Source organism: Mirounga angustirostris, unplaced genomic scaffold, assembly GCF_029215605.1.
Source record: "Mirounga angustirostris isolate CCGP_5_RB_7025 unplaced genomic scaffold, mMirAng1.0.hap1 SCAF_7, whole genome shotgun sequence".
Lineage (NCBI taxonomy): Eukaryota > Metazoa > Chordata > Mammalia > Carnivora > Phocidae > Mirounga > Mirounga angustirostris.
Genome location: NW_026991715.1, coordinates 88,999,776 through 89,017,594, shown reverse-complemented (window position 1 = coordinate 89,017,594; position 17,819 = coordinate 88,999,776). Strand labels below are relative to the sequence as shown.

Here is a 17,819-nt window from a genome sequence, read left to right as displayed (position 1 = left end):
TGAAAGCACGTGCCTTGAGTCTGGTATACTTACAAATTTCACACGTGTATATGTGTGTGTTAATACATGCATATGTGTATAAGTAGGTCTCTCTATATGTATCCACACAAACACTCAAATCTAAATCTTCAGTTTTTTCCCCTAAGAAAAAAACACTGTCTTTGATCCAGTAAAAAAACAGGGTCCTTCCAAAGCAATCCAACTGTTGCTGTAAACATACCTTGTCCTTTGCTGATCTGCAGAGTTTATTGACTGTTTCACCATTAAAGGTACTTGGTTTCCCTAGAATGGGGAATTCAGTACCTGCTAAATTAGATAAATATAAAAATTTATGAACAATGCAGGCCTTATCAGGGAACTCTTACTCCTGTTCATATAGTTCTGTGTGGGAGTTTTTGCCTCAGGGACCACATCGGTATTTAGTGCACGCTGAAATATTCATGTCCTCTGATTAGTGGGATTTAATTGTTACACCTTCATCTCTTTCATGGTGTGTCGTTAGGATGCAACACGCCTTTGAAATTTAAGTGGGTGCTACCAGTTTATTGCAGTGTCTTTTTTTGTCTGTGTTTCTTTCCAAAAATTCCTGTATGTGCATGTAATTTTGGTTTCCCTTGAAAATAACACTACAAAAAGTAAGAATTTGTTAGCAAAAAATACTAAACAACTTACTTTTACTGGCAACCATTGCACTATATTTGTATAATAAATTAAAAAATAAAAGCTTGAAGATTTTTTTTTTAATTTATCATTTTTTTCCAACCAACGGTCTCACATATTACTGAACCAACCTACTAGTATGGAAGCACAGAAACAGAAAAATCATTTTTCGAGTAAAACATGTCCAGTTGCTCAAGTGGTCGTGATATTTACAGAGTGATAAGGTGTGAGCGAGTGAGCTTGATAGAGCATGACCATGTGCGCCATCTCATGTGAACTTGATAGGGCGTGCATACGCCCGCCATGTCATTGTGATTCCTTGTAGACCGGGCTTGGTTCTTTTCCAGTGTCTCCTCCTGGGGCTGTACCTGATTTTATCACCAGTTTTTGTCCAAATCCACTGGGGGTTGGGGCGATTCTGCTTTTGTTTCTTGGCCAGGAATCGCTGGATCCTGGAAGTCATGAGAAGACATGGTGATGAACAATCAATTGCACACACCGTGATAATGGGAAAGAGAAGAGAGCTTGATTTTTTATTTTTGAAGATCAGTTAAATTAACCTTTCCTCCCATGTGCTGTTTATTTAGCTTTTCACCTACACATTTTCTTCTTCACCTGGTAGGGTGTGGAAATAGCTGGAGATTAATTTTTCTCTGAGAACTTCCTGTGTCTGGTATCAGCTAGGTAGTCTGCTATTTCTCAATGTTGGAAGTTTTAAAGAACTAATGTCTTTTTCCCCATGCTAATTTTGCAATTCTGCTCTCCCCTTTTAAAAAAGAACCTTCTGTCTCAGACCTTATCCTCTCAACAGTTTCATGGAGGATCTGGGAGGATCTCAGAAGTGCTATGACAGTGAGTTGCAAAGCATGAGGCATGGCGGTTATGAACGGGGCTCTGGAATTAGACAGACCTGGGCTTTCATTCTGGCTCTGCCACTTCCTAGTTTGACAAGATGCTGAACTTCTAAGGCTCAATTTTGACCTCTTTAAATTGGGGTTAACAACAGTGCATACTTCATAAGGCTCTGGGAAGAATGATGGAGAAAGTGCATGTTACATGCTTAACATAGCAACTAGCACATAGTAAGCACCCAAATGCTAACTAATATTCCCAGTAAAAATTATGATAGGATTTATTCTTACAGGAGCATATGTTCATGGATGGGGTGGGATTGAAAATCTTCGTCGAAGCTGGGATGGCCAATCTTGGGCACCTCCCCTTTTTGAGTGCCATCTCCCTGACCATTTACTTGAGGCAGAGAAAGCGTGGCTTTAGGTGTGGCTGCCTTCATGGTTTGTACCTGGGCCCTGCTTTGTGGTTTGGCACCATCACCTGTGTCAAGCACCCTTGGATGGGGTCGGTTTTTCTTGTATGAATGATAATTTTGTGCTACCATGTTGAAGAGGGCTTCAATGCTGTTTTCAACAACTGAATTTCCACAGACGTTTAAAGAGTAACTTGGGCCACTGATCTCTCAATGAAATTATCAGGTAAAATCAAAGACGAAAGGCTGATGCTTTTTGAGTTGATGTAAGTCAGCAAAAAGTGATTTGCTTGCAGTGAGCAATCTTGCAGATGATATTTAATGAGTTTTAAGTTTCAAGGCCATGAGCAACCTTTCTTGAAGTTACTACACAGCAGGTGCCCCTAGCTGGAGTTCTGGCAATAAATAGGAATGTTCCAGTCCTGGAAGCCACTGAACAGGCCTAACTATGTCCATTTGGAAGGGAACATTACCCTTTTGCCAGGGATTTTGTTCTTTGTGTATCTGAATTAGAGCATCCGGGATGTGGGGAGTCTTGGAGTGGAAGCTGAATGAGGCTGCTTTCTGGTGTGCAGATGTCTCCTGCTCTTTCCAAGGACAGGACTGGGATACACACACTTATTCACTACCCAGGAGCTCCTGGATTGTCATATGGGAGAGTGGGAAGCCTCAGGACGGGGAATGAGGAAATCTGGATTTGATGAGCCTTGTTTCTCTAGGTCTGTTTCATTTCTTTACAGTGAGGGAATTAGACTAGATATTCTCAATTTCCCTCGCCAGTGGGAAGATTATGTGTGATTCTGAGTGCTCTTTCATTTTCTAGGAGAAAGATCTTTGCTGATCAATTCTATGTAGAGTGAAGTTTCCTTATATGGTGAGCTTTAGCAGATACTTTCTGGGACTAGTGGGCAAATAAATAAAGTACGCAAAGCCCCAAATACAGACCTCAGGGTGGGGCCTGGGGAGGTAAATGTGCCAGGAATACATGCTTATAGGTTTAAAACCAGAAGGATCTTAGAGACCATCAGGTACAAACCCTTCTCAGGAGGATGGCAAAGCATAGGAAGTTAAAGAGATTTCCCCCAGACTCAGAGCTGAGCTGACTACCAGCCCCAAGTGTCATCATGCTGCCAGAGGGCTTCCCCTACCACCTCCCCCTGCTCCTCCCATCCATGGAGATCCTGACCCTGCTTCTCCCCATGTCCCTGCCCCTGCCAGTGCATACATTTGATCTCTTACCTCACATCCACCCTCCCACATACATGCACATACCTATGCATCCCACAAGAAAGGGAGAACAGTGATGTAATGAGTTGGAAGTGCCAGCAAGGCACATAGCAGAGCTTAGAACCCTGAGTGTCTGTGCATTAGCATCTCTTCTATGTTTTATCAGTTCTCTCCCCTGGCTGATTTCCTGCCCCGCTCTATGCCTGGGTTTCTTCGCTTGTCAGAAGGAGGTAGGAATAGCCGTCTCAGAGCATTGTGGTGAGGATTAAATGAGATACTGCATGAAATTCACTTAGCCCAAGCACCAGTTCCCATTAAACATTCAGCAGATGGTAGCTATTAATATTGTGACTTCTGTTGTTACTACTGAGTTGTCTGGAATTCTCAAAATATTCCTAGAGGCTGGCATTGGGGTTTGCACTGCCTTTCTTCTGCAGGACTCTGCAGCTGATTCAGTTTGGTAATATATAGAAAACAGTGCAGAACCTGTCAAGAATGTGTGTGTTCAGTAAGGTTTAGTTGTGCTTGTTTCTTGTTCTTTAATGAAGAAAACCGTTCCCTCGGTGAAATAAGTTGGCACTACCCATTGTCATCACTCAAACCTAAGCAGAAACTGGGTGTATCTTGTACTTGGAAGGCAGGTGGCTCAGGTGGCTCAGGTGGCTCAGGACAGAAAGGTAATTCCCATCATCACGTAGTGCGAAGGAAGTAGAGGTACCCTGTCAGTGAATGACTGGTAGGAACACCTTAAGTAGCCAGAGCACGTAAGAAAGAAAGAGAACAAGCACAGTTTGCCCTGGATGAGCTTACCTGCCGCCAGCGTGGGGAGGGCCGGCTCTGCCATCACACCATTCGTCTGCATGGTGCCTGTCTCTGGATGGAGATTCTGGGAATGAATTCATTCCCCTAAGTGTGGCTGTGGAAGCCTTTGGCCCTTTGAAGACAGTACTATTAAAGAATAGACCAAAGTCCCAGAAAGATGAGTTAAAATGGTGGACTTAGAATTTGGCAGCCTAGATTCAGGCCCTAGATCCCCTTCACCAACCGTGGTCTTGGGGTAAAGTACTCGTCCCTCTGCAGATGGGGAAGCCTAGCTATCCTGTAGGCCCCAGAGCTGGGCTGCGATGGGGACGGTCCAGTGGGCTGATGAAGGGAGAGTGCCGTGTAGATGGGACAGTGTGGGCCCCAGAGCTGGGCTGCGATGGGGACGGTCCAGTGGGCTGATGATGACGGGAGAGTGCCGTGTAGATGGGACAGTGTGGGCCCCAGAGCTGGGCTGCGATGGGGATGGTCCAATGGGCTAATGATGAAGGGAGAGTGCCGTGTAGATGGGACAGTGTGGGCCCCAGAGCTGGGCTGCGATGGGGACGGTCCAATGGGCTGATGAAGGGAGAGTGCCGTGTAGATGGGACCATGTGGGCCTGTGTTTGTTGTTGTTGTCAGTAGTAGCAAGGTGGAGAAGTGCCTTATAAACGGAAATTCACAGTGATGTCTGGGAGACTCATTTGAGTCACTGGGCTGCTGGCTTAAAAGGCGTCTTAAGTGTGAAGCCAGGGCGCCTGGGTGGCTCAGTCAGTTAAGTGTCTGCCTTCGGCTCAGGTCATGATGGGATTGAGCCCTGCATCGGGCTCCCTGCTCGGCGGGAAGCCTGCTTCTCCCTCTCCCACTCCCCCTGCTTGTGTTCCCTCTCTCGCTGTCTCTCTCTCTGTCAAATAAATAAAACCTTAAAAAAAAAAAAAAAAGTGTGAAGCCCTTTGTCTCATGGCCAAGGTGTACTAGGAGAAACATCTATCCACATAGCCCAGGAGGAACCACCAGGAGAGGCCATCACAAAGGCCCTGCTGGCTTCTCACCCAGGCCCCTGGCGGCTGAACATCTTATCTGTCCGAGGCTAAGCGAGCCTGTTCCGACAGCCAGATGAACAGTGAACTGTTAGTGAGTAGGGTTTCATCCAAAAATAACGACCGTTTTGACAGTTACCTTGCAGTCAAATTTCCAGGTGGTTTAGTTTCATTTGGATATACACTGTAAAATGAATGTGAGGCAGGTCTCCAAGCAGCCTGGGGACTTAGGGCCTCGTATCTCCAGAACGATGAGGTAAGTATGGATTTATATCCTTCATGCACTAGACCCACATTTGTTTGGGAAATGTCACAGTCCCATCCCAACCTTGCTTAGACCCTGGGTAAAAATTTCACAGAGATTGAAGAGCCTTGGCGGTCCGCAACTTCAGATAAACCTCAGGACTTCAGCAGAATCAGACAGAGCAGCCCTGGTCTCTGACGCCCGTGCCGATACCCACCAGGAAAGAAGCTGCTCTGAGACAGGACTGGCTTGCTCACTTGGCCCAACGTCACACTCACTGCCTCTGATGGGGCTTAGTCTGAGAAGGCTGTTGACTTGCAACCTGTTGACTTAAAACTTGACTGGAAAAGAGGATGAGTGCATTTGTTGAGTGCTTCCCTGGTTCCAGACACCAGGCGAGTTATTGATGCGGTCTCTCTCGTCTCTGGGGCAGCCTCATAACAGAGTGATTAAATAAGCTATCTAAAGACAAGTCACCCACAAGCGGCATAAATGAGATTTGAAACCAGGCTTAGCTGATTCTTTACAAGTTAGGATTAGATCAACTTCATTTGCCAGAGTCCCTCAACAGAAGAGGGGCCTACACGGTAGAGGTCTGTTGCTGGCTATTCTCTTCCACAAGTCTGGAGTCAGCGGTCCAAAGCTGGTAGGGGTGCCTCTACAGACTTGCTAGGGGCTCAGGCAACTTTGGGCTCCTTAGAGTGTGGTCTTCATCATTATGAAGGAGGGTGGCTGCTTGAGTTCCTTCCATCACTTTAATGTACCAAGCAGCAAGCATGGAGGAAGAGAAAAAGGGTATGGCTTCTCTCAGATTTTTTCTAGAAATCTCCCATAATATTTCTGCTTACATCTCATTGGCCAGAACTTGGTCACATGACTACACCCACCTCCACCTGCAGAGGGAGAGCTAGGAACTGAGATGACTTAGCTGAGCAGCAATAATATGACCAGCTAAAAATTGGGGTCTTGTTGTGGAGCAGGAGAGAAAAATGAGTTGGAGGGGAGACTGGGTGGCTCAGTCAGTTAAACGTCTGCCTTCGGCTCAGGTCATGATCCCGGCCGGGGTCCTGGGATCGAGCCCCGCATGGGGCTCCCTGCTCAGTGGGGAGCCTGCTTCTCTCTCTCCCTCTGCCTGATGCTCCCCCTGCTTGTGCTCTCTCTCTCTGTCAAATAAATAAATAAAATCTTAAAAAAAAAAAAAAAAGAGTTAGAAAGGACGCTGGCACAGACTCCAAACATCGTATATATTTGTTCTCTTTGGTCAGTGAAACATCTTCTTTTAATGGTTCTTTATGGGTCATATGTCTGAAGCTCTGACTCAAATTAGAGGCCATTTCCAAAACCAGAAAATAAAGAGAGCCCCAAAAAGGGTATACATATAATTTTCCTATTATATGTATTTAACAGTTTCGGTTGCTTTGGTAAAGTTGTCTTTCCAGGATTTAAGCCCCCTGTTACTCCTCTTAAAAATTTCCCCCAGAGACCCCTATCCTTCTTCGTGTTTAGTACTTGCCTTGACAGGGCCCAGGTTGTGTCCTAATAGTTGGAGCATTGCTCTCACACTCCCCAGCCTTTGACTTCCCAGGGCTACCAGCAGGTCTGCCAGAATGAGGGGGAGGAAGCCCACAAAGAAGGGGTGTCAAGCTACCTTGATTACTGGATTCTTAATGGGGGGAACTTCTTGTGGTGAGAACTTAGCGCACCTCGTGCTCAGTCGTCAGGGAGTAAGGGGGTGTCGTCAGCCCCCTCCCAAGCAACACGTCCTGTGACTCGCCTGCTTTGCCCACTCTACCTCCCGCCCTCTGATGTTAGTTTCTGCTGAGTAACTGTCAGCAACATTCGGGAATATGTGTATATTCTACCCTCCCCCCTTTCTTTAAAGTTTTATCTTCTATCAGAAGAGCTGGTAGACGGGGAAAAAGATGCATGCAGCAAGGAAGGGAAAGAACCCTTTACAGTTTTTATGCTACAGCCCTACATATACAGAAAATAGAGTCACAACTCTTTTGTTTCTTTAATACAGAGCCTCTTAAAAAAAAAAACCACTTAAAAATATATTGAACGAAATACTTTTTTTTTTAAGATTTTATTTATTTATTTATTTATTTGAGACAGAGAGAATGAGAGAGAGAGAGCACATGAGAGGGGGGAGGGTCAGAGGGAGAAGCAGACTCCCTGCCGAGCAGGGAGCCTGACGTGGGACTCGATCCCGGGACTCCGGGATCTTGACCTGAGCCGAAGGCAGTCGCCCAACCAACTGAGCCACCCAGGCGCCCCTGAACGAAATACTTTTTAAAAAATTTACTCAAAATGTCCCCCCAGAAATTTGAAACCATCCAGAGGCCACCACTAAAATGTTAGGATGCTCTCTTTCTGATTTAGTTTTCTGTTACATTTTTATTCTGCAACCAGAGGGAAATATTTTAAGTAAAAACTTCATACAAAATTGAGAATTACTGTCACAACATCATACAGTGGGGAAAGGGCAGTGGTGGCCTTGGTGCTAGTGCTGAGCTACCCATGGGACCCTGAGTGAGCAAGTCAATCTCTGGGTTTCAGGTCCTACCTGCAAATGGGGAATGGGAAATGTCAAGTACCCAGGGCCCTTTTCCCACTCAAACAACTATGATTATGACCCACAAGAGAATCTACAAAACTTATGTGGCCTCTGTGGTTTCTTAATTTGGAGTTCATGGAATGGTTCCAGAATGTGTCATCACCATAACTAGATAGGATACATGCATAAACCCCCAAATCTTTACTCTTCTCTAGGAGAAGGGTCCATCACCTGCATGGATTCTTAAGGGATTTGTGACCCAGGGAAGGTGAAGAACAACTGGTCTTTTCTCATTTTATGGACAGGCATCTTTCATCCAGGAAAGTGAAGAGATTTGCCCCAAATGCACATCCTATGCATCTTCCTGGCAATCTGGAAGACCCAAAGGTGTTATCCGTTCCAAGCGGGGTCCTCTCCCTGGTAGGGATGATCCATCCTAGACCCTCTCTGTCATGTACTACTCTATGTGTCCCCTCATCTGGCCCAGTTTATGATGTTAGCATGAAGTTTATAGCTTCCTCCGTCAGCTTTGCCTTCCTAATTCTCCCCCAAGTCCTTCAGGTAGTCCTTCCCCCCAGAAGTAGGAAGGAGATTTAGGAGAGAGGAAGCATATCTGGGCTTAGAGTTGGGATCTTAGTTTCTACTCCTATATTTCTTAAGGAACATTTCATCTCTGTATGTATTTTATCCTTCTTGCCAGAGGAGAGGTGGTAAAGCCTCTCACAAGACTTGACATAAAGTCCAACAGACCACAACATCTGACGCTGAAGGAGAATCTGCAGATGGACAGTTCGGAGGCAGAGGCGGGTACCCAGCCGTCTAAGGAGGGAGTGAATTTGTGTCCCTCCCTGGAAGCAGAATGGCCTCAAAAAGATCATACAGTGGGAACACTGTGGTATTTGTGCTGAGACTTCATCACACAAAACCTTGTATCTGAAACCCAAAGTGACCTTTTCCGAGCAGTCCTAGCCCTACACGAAAAGGCAAACACTGCCAAATTGCCTGACATTTCCGTTTTTAAATTTCAGGCATTCCTGATTTCAGATCGGCTGTTCTGTTGGTTGCAGCCCTGATGCAATTAAGCGAACTCATAGTCACTGCTGTTATAGTCTAACATAAACAACTGCTTTGAAAGCCCAGACCCTGCCCTGTATCTCCTCCTCCCCATCGCACCCCAACAAGCCTACCAGCCCACATGCGGTTGCAGAAAAGCATTTTCTAAACCTGCAATTAAAATCTTCAAAGTTGAACTGTGGACCGTCATACCATGTCCATCTTTAAAGATCACGTTTATTTGGTCACTCCTTATTTTAACCCCTCTTGGCAGAAGCTACTAAAAACATATCGAGAGGGAGGGTCTGTTCTGATTCTAGTCACTCCCCCAAATGTAGTGTGGAATTTGGCTAGGGAATAGTCTGCACTCCCCCTGGAGCTGACAGTGAAGACAGATGAGAAGCAGTGACTCAGAGGGCAAAGAAGGTTGAAGGGTGCTGCTCTGGGACCTGGGTGTTGAGCTCCACCCATTGGCCTGAAAAAGCCACAAAAGGCACATGGCGTAGCTTTGGTGCTGCTGAAGCTCAGGGTTTAGGCTCGGAAGTTGAGCACGTTGAGATCCTGGAGGTGCAAGGTACCCCTTGTTAATGTGTTCAAGAACATTCCTTGTAGCTCCAGATAACCTGAGGGAGTTGGCTGGAGAAAGAGATCTGGAGGGATTCTTGGTGTGTCTTTTCCTAGCATCATTAATCCGAGTTCTGGTTCTGTTCCTGCGAGTCAGCCTGCTAGCCCAGAAGCAGCATCTGGGCAATCTAGTCTCTCTGGGGGACAATGAGGAAAGATGAGCTGGCAGGGAAATAAAGGACCAACTTTAAGGGGAGACCATCTGAAAAAAAAAAATGAGCTCTCCCAGTTTTTCTTAATCCTCGGCCCCATGGTCTGTCTGTACACGTAGCAGCATGGGTGATAGAATTGCCCTATCCAACTTTCATATGTGCCAAAGGTCAAAGCTGATGCGGTTCTCCTTCCTTGCTGCTCGGGTTGAGAATCCCATGGCCCCACACCTGCAGTTAATCTCATCCTTGCTGAGTAACTGAGGGAAAGCCCTTAGAGTGGGAGGCTTTGCTCTCTATCCTGATGTGACCACTGAAATTAGGTCCTGCTGCCCACATGTGAGTTTTCTCCCTGTGACCACATAACCCGGCTTGCCTGTCCAACACCTGATTTAATAGCACCCCTTGGAGATGAGGCTTTTTTTTTTTTTATATGATCACACTAATTACAGGGAAGGAACGAGGTTCTGACAAAGGATCTAACCTTGTGCTGCTTTCTTTCCGTCTCCACAGCTCCACTTGGCAGCCCTGGCATCACTCAAGGGAGATATAGTGGAACTTAATAAACGTCTGCAGCAAACGGAGCGGGAACGAGACCTTCTGGAAAAGAAATTAGCCAAGGCACAGGTAAGGGATCTGGAGAGTTTTTTTTCAAACTCTTGTATTTTTTTATTTTAAGATAAAACATAGATCGAGGAAATCCAGCCAATCAAGTTACGGGGTAATGAGCAAACATTCTTATAAGCACCGTCCAGGTCAGGAAATAGGACTTGCCAGCCATCCCAGAAGTCCCTCCTTATGTCCTGTCCCAGTCGCACCTTCCCTCCGACCAAGGTGACCACCACCATGACTCCTATAGTCCTTTTTCCTGTCTCTTTATACTTTATCACTGAAGTTTAGATGTCCCTCGATAGTGGAGTTTAGTCTTGCTCATTGAAACACTTTGGGTTTCTTTTGAATCTCTTAATTTATAGGTTTTACTTCCATTCTTTGTTTGCTTTTAATTAATCTATTAGAAACCTGCCATTTGACCTGTGGAGTTCCCTACAGTCTGGATGTTGCTGATTATACACTCGCCGTACAGCTCACCACATTCCTCCGTCCCCTTTAGTTCCTGTAAAACGGCAGGTGGACCCAGAGGCTCAGTCAATTCATGTCTGGCCCCTTTGGCAAGACTGTAGAGAGGATTTGTTGTTTTACCAGGAGGCACATAATGTCTGGTTGTCTCATTTTCTGTGATGTTAGCAGCTGTTGATACTCAGTGCCTATGTTCATTGATTCACTGAATTATTAGGACTTACAAATGATGATATTTCCGTTGTACCATTTCTCATTAATTGGAATGCTTTTATAGAGACCTCTCCCATCATCTGTGATTTGTTGAAACAGTGGTTCGTCGAGGAAAAGCAGAATTCTTCATCTATTAACATTTTTCAAGAAAATTACCTATGATCCTCTGAAATTGCCCAATAATTTTTTAAACTATTATTATGAAATTATAGATTTAAACATATTTGGGGTTTCATTCCACTGTAACTATTTTCCTTACAGAAACCCGTATTATCTTTGGCCAATGTGAACTTCTTCAGGTTGGCTTCTGAGTCTTTTGACATGAGCCCAGGAGTTAGTTCAGACTCAACTAGTACATTTTTTGCCCCAAATCTGGTAGTAACTGTTCTCTGAGTAACTCTTACTTCTCTCAGCAGAAAATAGTATCTTAAGACCACAATCTGGGTGCTAAGAGTGCTTATGGCTTCTAGGTTGGTCATTTTTTTTCAGGCCTCTTTTATAGACGTAGCCAGGAAATTCTTTATTTCCTTATTTATCTACATCTGCATGTACATATAACTTTTAAGATAAAATACCTTAGGAGTTCATACTAATAGACCCGATTTAAATTCAGACTACAGCATACTTTTTACCTAGCTTCTTCTATGTTTTATCTGTATCACCTTTCTTTCACATGAAGAGTCCTGGTTCTTAATGCTACAGAGGATGATTGAATTAGAATATTCCATAATTACGTACTTGCTTCATTCCATATTATGAACAGCCTCAGAATAATATTACTCCTGCCATAACAGATACAGTTCCTGAGAAGAATGTAATTTGTTGTTGTTGTTGCATTACGCTCTCTTCACTCCCCATTTTTTTTTTTTTTTTAAGATTTTATTTATTTATTTGACAGAGAGAGAGCGAACGCAAACAGGGGGAGTGGGAGAGGGAGAAGCAGGCTCCCGGCAGAGCAGAGAGCCCGATGTGGGGCTTGATCCCAGGACCCTGGAATCATGACCTGAGTGGAAGGCAGACGCTTAACGACTGAGCCACCCAGGCGCCCCTCACTCCCCATTTTTTGCAGCTGTCTTATATCTACCTGCCTGACCATCTGGCCATTGCATCTCACCCTCTCCCCTTCTTGTCCTCCTTTAGGCTCCTATAAGCAACGTTATAGTTAGTGTTCACCATGGTCCTTATGTCCGTGTTCCTCCGTTCATTTGTTCGTTTATTGCCTGAAGTGGATTTTCTAGTATATTCCTCAGGGAGGACTCGGAATAATCTTCACCAGGTTCTTGCTCGTTATTAACAGTATGTCTGTTCTTTGCCCTTTGTACTTGAAAGACATTTCTGGGGGATAGAAAGCCCTTTGCCCATCTTTTCTTTATTTGAATATGTTTCCTTATTCTCTTTTGGCAGAGAGTGTTGTCCCCAAAGTCTGATAACACAGCTTTCTTTGCCTCACAGGACATTGACTCTAGATGTCCATAGCATGTTTTTTCTTTATTTCTTTTTTTTAAGTCTAGTAATTCTAGAGCAACTTTTTTTTTTTTTAAGTTTTTATTTTTAAGTAATTTCTACACCCAGCATGGGGCTGAAACTCACAACCCCCGAGATCAAGAGTCGCACATTCCACCGACTGAGCCAGCCGGCCGCCCCTACTAGAGTAACTCTTAATCTTAGTCATTCTGGTTTGATATTCTCAGGTTTGCCGTGTATTCTTTTGATTATCTCTTTTAATCTTTTAATTTCGGGGAAGTTGTAAAGAATTACAGTGTTTAATATTAGTTCTCTCACTTTGATTTTTTTCAAGGATGTTTATTATTTGTATGTTAGATCTTTTTTGCCTATTTTCAGGATCTCACTATCCACATCCTGTCTCTCCCTTTTTACTTGATTTTCCTATTGTTCATCTTCTGTTTCTTTCAGGGCATTATATGTTGTGTTTATTTCTTCTCGTGTGCCTTCTAGTTTAGTTTGTATTCCTGAAATGCGTTTTTATTTTATTTCTAGTTTTTTCTTGTGTTCTGTTACCGTATGAATTTTCTAATTCTCAGTTATGTTTTTTCATGTCTTATGTCATTTTATCTCCTTAAAGTCTTTTAACTTATTTTGAAATAATGGGCTTTGTTTGGGCTTTTTGGGGGGAGGGATATTCCATTTTGTGCCATGCTTTAATGGTATATAGGCATATATTCTGCTCTTTTTTTCTTCCTTCTTATAACTTTGTATGGAATTTGATGTCAGTACTTCTCCATTTTTCATTTTTATATGAAAAATAGTTTCCTTGAACTTTGAGGAGGCAGTGTTTAAGATGGCTTTATAAGTTCATAAAGCTTAGTCTTTTGTTGTTTTCACTTAGTCAAAAATATGGCAGCCTGCTTTCTAACACTTTCTGGTTCTGTTCCCCTCACCTACTTCTATCTGGATCTATTTCTTCCTTTGTCTCTGTTACTCCATACTGTTCAATCCTGATCCCACTGTCAGCAGGTTTTCCTCCTGGAAGCAAGTCCTGGGGCCAATCTTGAGAGTTCCCAGGTACTAGCTGCTTTAGCTCTTTCAGATCTTACTGTGGGCCCCTTCCTCACTTACTCTTGGCTCAGGCAGAATCCCTTTTAGTGTTAGCCTCTCTTTTCCAATTGGCCCTCCTCACTTTCCTGAGTATATGGACTTTTTTTTTTTAAAGAAGAGATGGAGGTAGTTTTTTTTTTTAAAGATTTTATTTATCCATTTGACAGAGAGAGAGACAGCGAGAGCAGGAACACAAGCAGGAGGGGGAGTGGGAGAGGGAGAAGCAGGCCTCCCGCCAAGCAGGGAGCCCGATGCGGGACTCGATCCCAGGACCCTGGGATCATGACCCTAGCCGAAGGCAGACGCTCAACGACTGAGCCACCGAGGCACCCTATACTGACTGCTTATGTTGGGGTTTTCCAGTTCTCACATCCACCAGCCTTGCTGCTTCCCACTGCTTCTGCCCATTCAGATACCCTTTCGGGCTTGTGGATGGTGTGGGTTTGTCCTTACTTGCTTGTATTTTGCTGTTCAAGAGGATACCTTGTCTCCAAGCATTTGGTTCTGTTGAGTAAGGTGCTCTGTTTTTATGTAGGAATTCAGAGAGCTCTAAAAACCAGGCTGTCATAGTCCTTGGTCTAGATGACCTGTGGAAAGTTTTGAAAACTCATGTCTCGTAATCGTAGATTGTTTGAGTAGGGAGGAGAGACCCTTTATACTTGAGATCATCTACTTCCACATTTGCCAGGCATCCCAGAGAGGTTAACTTGCTTACCCAAAGTCAAATGAGTAGCTTAGCACCAGAGCCAAGACAAGGTCCCAGTGTTCTTTCCTCATATAGGATGTTGTACAGACAAAAACTTTCAGTTTTTACTTGGATGAAAACTTACAATATTTTCCTTCTGATTATAAAAGTAATAAAAATGTGGTAGGAAAAGCTGGAAAGATAACAATATGATGTTTCAGTAGTGGGGTCTGGTGTATTAAAACATTTTTAATGCCTTTTTTTTGTTTTGTTTCATAAGGGTTTTTTTTTTTTTAAGATTTCATTTATTTATTTGAGAGAGAGAGAGAGCATGAGCAGGAAGGAGAGGGAGAAGGGAGAAGCAGGCTCCCCACTGAGCAGGGAGCACAATGCAGGGCTTGATCCTGGAACCCTGGGATCATGACCTGAGCCGAAGTTAGACGCTTAACTCACTGAGCCACCCAGGCGCCCCTGTGAGACTTTAAGAGGAAAGAAATTGTGAAAGCTCTTAACTGGAAGTTGGCATGTGCTATAGTCTTGGATTTTTAAAAATGACCAGGAGGGTGGGCGCCTGGGTGGCTCAGTTGGTTAAGCGACTGCCTTCGGCTCAGGTCATGATCCTGGAGTCCCGGGATCAAGTCCCACATCGGGCTCCCTGCTCGGCAGGGAGTCTGCTTCTCCCTCTGACCCTCTTCCCTCTCGTGCTCTCTGTCTCTCATTCTCTCTCTCTCAAATAAATAAATAAAATATTTAAAAAAAATGACCAGGAGGGTATTTATTAAAATTTAAGCCTACAAAGACAGAGCAACTTATGCAGAGGATGGTAGAGGATAATAGAAAACTTTTTCTGTGCTGTGTCAAGGAATGAGTCAGTTCCCTTTTAACTTATGGTCAAGACATTCTTATGTAATAATTTTTGGTGGCTCTTTACATCATGTTTGCATTCTTACACTAAATATACTTAAAAATTACTCTCTGTTCCTTTCAATGGAGAGGTCTTTCCAGTGCAGATACTGGGACCCAGGAAAGAGAACATAAAAACAAAAAAAAAAAGGTCAGACTCACCAGTCTCATACCTTTTATAAAGATGAGATTTATGCAAGAAAAAATGAGAACAATGAAATGACAGTGCTATTGCTTCCTGTGTGAGTGATTCATGTTTGAGGCTTGACCAGATTGTGGAAGAGCAAGTTCATGCATAAATTTATGCTCTCTGGCTTTACTAAGTTTTACCAGCTCTCTAAATATTACAGAGCTATGATTAAGCTAAAATGTAAATGGTGGCTGTATTCATCAGAAATAATCAAAAAGAGCTTCAACATCTGTTGAGTGATTCTTGATGGTGACACTGGAACTAGCTGAATAAAAAAAGGTTCAATATACATGGTCATAAGGTCAACCTGCCAGTAGAGTTTTGAGAATAGTGATGGGAAGGGAAAAGTTGAGTAAAGGAGACTAGATCAGCATGATGGGGAAGGTAAAGTGCTTCTGTGTTCATTTTCTATTGCTGTGTAGTAAGTTACCACAAAATTACTGGCTTAACACACGTTTATTAACTCATAGCTTCTGTGCATCAGGAGCTCAGGTATGGCATAACTGGGTTCTCTTTATGTTTGCAATCAAAGTGTTGGCCAGAGCTGAATGCTCATCTGAAGGCTCAACTTGGAAGAGTTCAGTCACCCATGTACTTGGCATAATTTATTTCTTTGTGGTTGTAGGATTGATGACAGTTGGCTTTTTCAAGGCCATCAATGCAGAGAAAGATTCCAGAATAAGTGTGCTAATAAGACAGAATCTTACATAATGTCATGGGAGTGACATCCCATCACCGTTGTCACATTGTATTAGTTAGAAGCCGGTCACAGGTGTCACCCAGGCTCAATGAGAAGGTACCACACAAAGGAGATACAGGGATCAGTAGGGGCATTTTGGAGGCTGTTCATCACAGCTTCCTAGGGGATTTGATTAACAATACCACTGTTGGTGTATACAGTAGTGATAATCACCACACTTCTTTAGCTTTGTTTTGTGCCAGGCAGTGTGCCAAGCATTCTGTTTGCTCTATCTTAGGGAGTTCTCATAATGACCTCTGGTGTAGGTACGGTTTTACAAGTGAAGAAATAAAGGTTTGAAGAATTTGAGTATCTTGCTTGAGATTATGTGGCTGTAAAGTACTAAGAGTTAGAATTTGAATCCAGGTTTTGTGGGAATCCACAACTGTACCAATCCCGTATTGTCTTTTAGGCTGCCCAGGCTGCCCTTAGTATCCAGAGGGCTTCTCAAAGTGGATGGGGCATGATGCACAGGTCCATTTGGTTTAAACTTCCCTGCCATCCCCATCAAACAGGTGCACAGATACATGCATGCTTTGGCACCAGCATTAAGCAGCCTTGTGGGGAACAGCCTTGTAGGAAACTGGCAGAGATTCTATATAGTACTGGTTCGATGCTTTCAGCATATTTGCTATTTATTGAGTACCAACAATTTTAAATTGCTGTATTTTTTAAGGGCTATAGAATGATATATCTCAAACAAGCTTATGAATCCTATGAATCCCTTTGAACTCAGTCAGTAGTAATACAGAACACTTTCTATTTCTAAGCTCTCTATCTTTGGATAGCAGATCTTCTGAATTTTCTACCTCTTGGCTTTTAGGAAGAAAACATAAATAGTTTTCGTTAAATGTAACAGAGAGAGCACTTTCTTGGTGCTTTCTCGTTGTATGAGATACTTAAAAGTACAGTTTGGATGTATTCTCTTTGTCAGGAATGTCCTCCATTCCTTTTTACTTGTTTCTACTTTTCTTTGGTAAATTGCCCTAGCTGTTTTGCTCATCAAGGGCATTTCCATTTGTGCTGGGCCTCTTTGTTTAGTTGGCCTGGTTCCTCCCATCTTCCCCCTGGGGGAGAACCTGGGCAAGGACTTAGAATGAGGGTGGAAATACCCTGAGTAATATTACTGAGACCAATCCAGTGTGGCCCTGAGAAAGTAGCGTGACTTCTTTGCATACTTTAAAAGGGAGTGGTGCTGACCCCCTTCACCAGGATGGTTGAGAGGGTTAACAGATTAATGATGGCGTTGCATTTTTCAAGAATGGAGTTCATAATGCTCTTAGGTTTGGCAGCTGAGACTAATGTGAAGATTAAAGATCAGTGGCCTCTGTGGAGTAAGATAAAACCCAGTGAAGAACATTAACAAAACCATACCTTAGCATCACCACATTGCACAGGGTTTTTCCAACAAGGACTCAAGTTCTCAGACCAGTCTGTCTCAAGGCTGACTCATGGCTTTATCCCAGGATTGCACCAATAGCAGAGAGATTCTTGGTGGTTGGAATGATACCACTTGTTTTTATTAAACATTTTTGCATATAGGCAATTTCACCAAGTTATGTGGCTAGACACAGGTATTTATATAGATCTTAAAGTTGCTTCCTCATCATGGTAGGAGAGCTGAAACCTCAGAGTACATATTAAGTGCCAGATAAAATTCAGGAAAAAAACAAAATTTCATCATATCCGATCCCAATCTTTTTTTCTTTGCCTTTCATACTGACTGTTTATAGTTGTGGGAGAAACCCTAGTGATTCTGACCTCCAGAAATTCATGGCAGGCAAGAGGCTGCAACCACAGGCTTGCTTTCTTTGCTGTAATGTAGGATCAGTCAAAA

The 17,819-nt window shown here is 43.5% G+C and overlaps 1 protein-coding gene across 6 annotated transcripts in view; it reads left to right on the top strand.

Annotated features, from left to right (window-relative positions):
* The window catches only part of MCC (MCC regulator of WNT signaling pathway), a 395,037-nt gene that overhangs the window by 274,933 nt on the left and 102,285 nt on the right, over positions 1 to 17,819 (top strand). For all 6 annotated transcript variants that reach the window (XR_010413183.1, XM_054513238.2, XM_045900085.3 and 3 more), the window contains one exon: positions 10,133 to 10,246. Coding sequence is in view for 5 of the 6 variants with exons in the window: in XM_054513238.2 (XP_054369213.1) it covers positions 10,133 to 10,246 (114 nt within the window). In the remaining variant the exon portion in view is untranslated. The remainder of the gene's footprint in view (positions 1 to 10,132; positions 10,247 to 17,819) is intronic.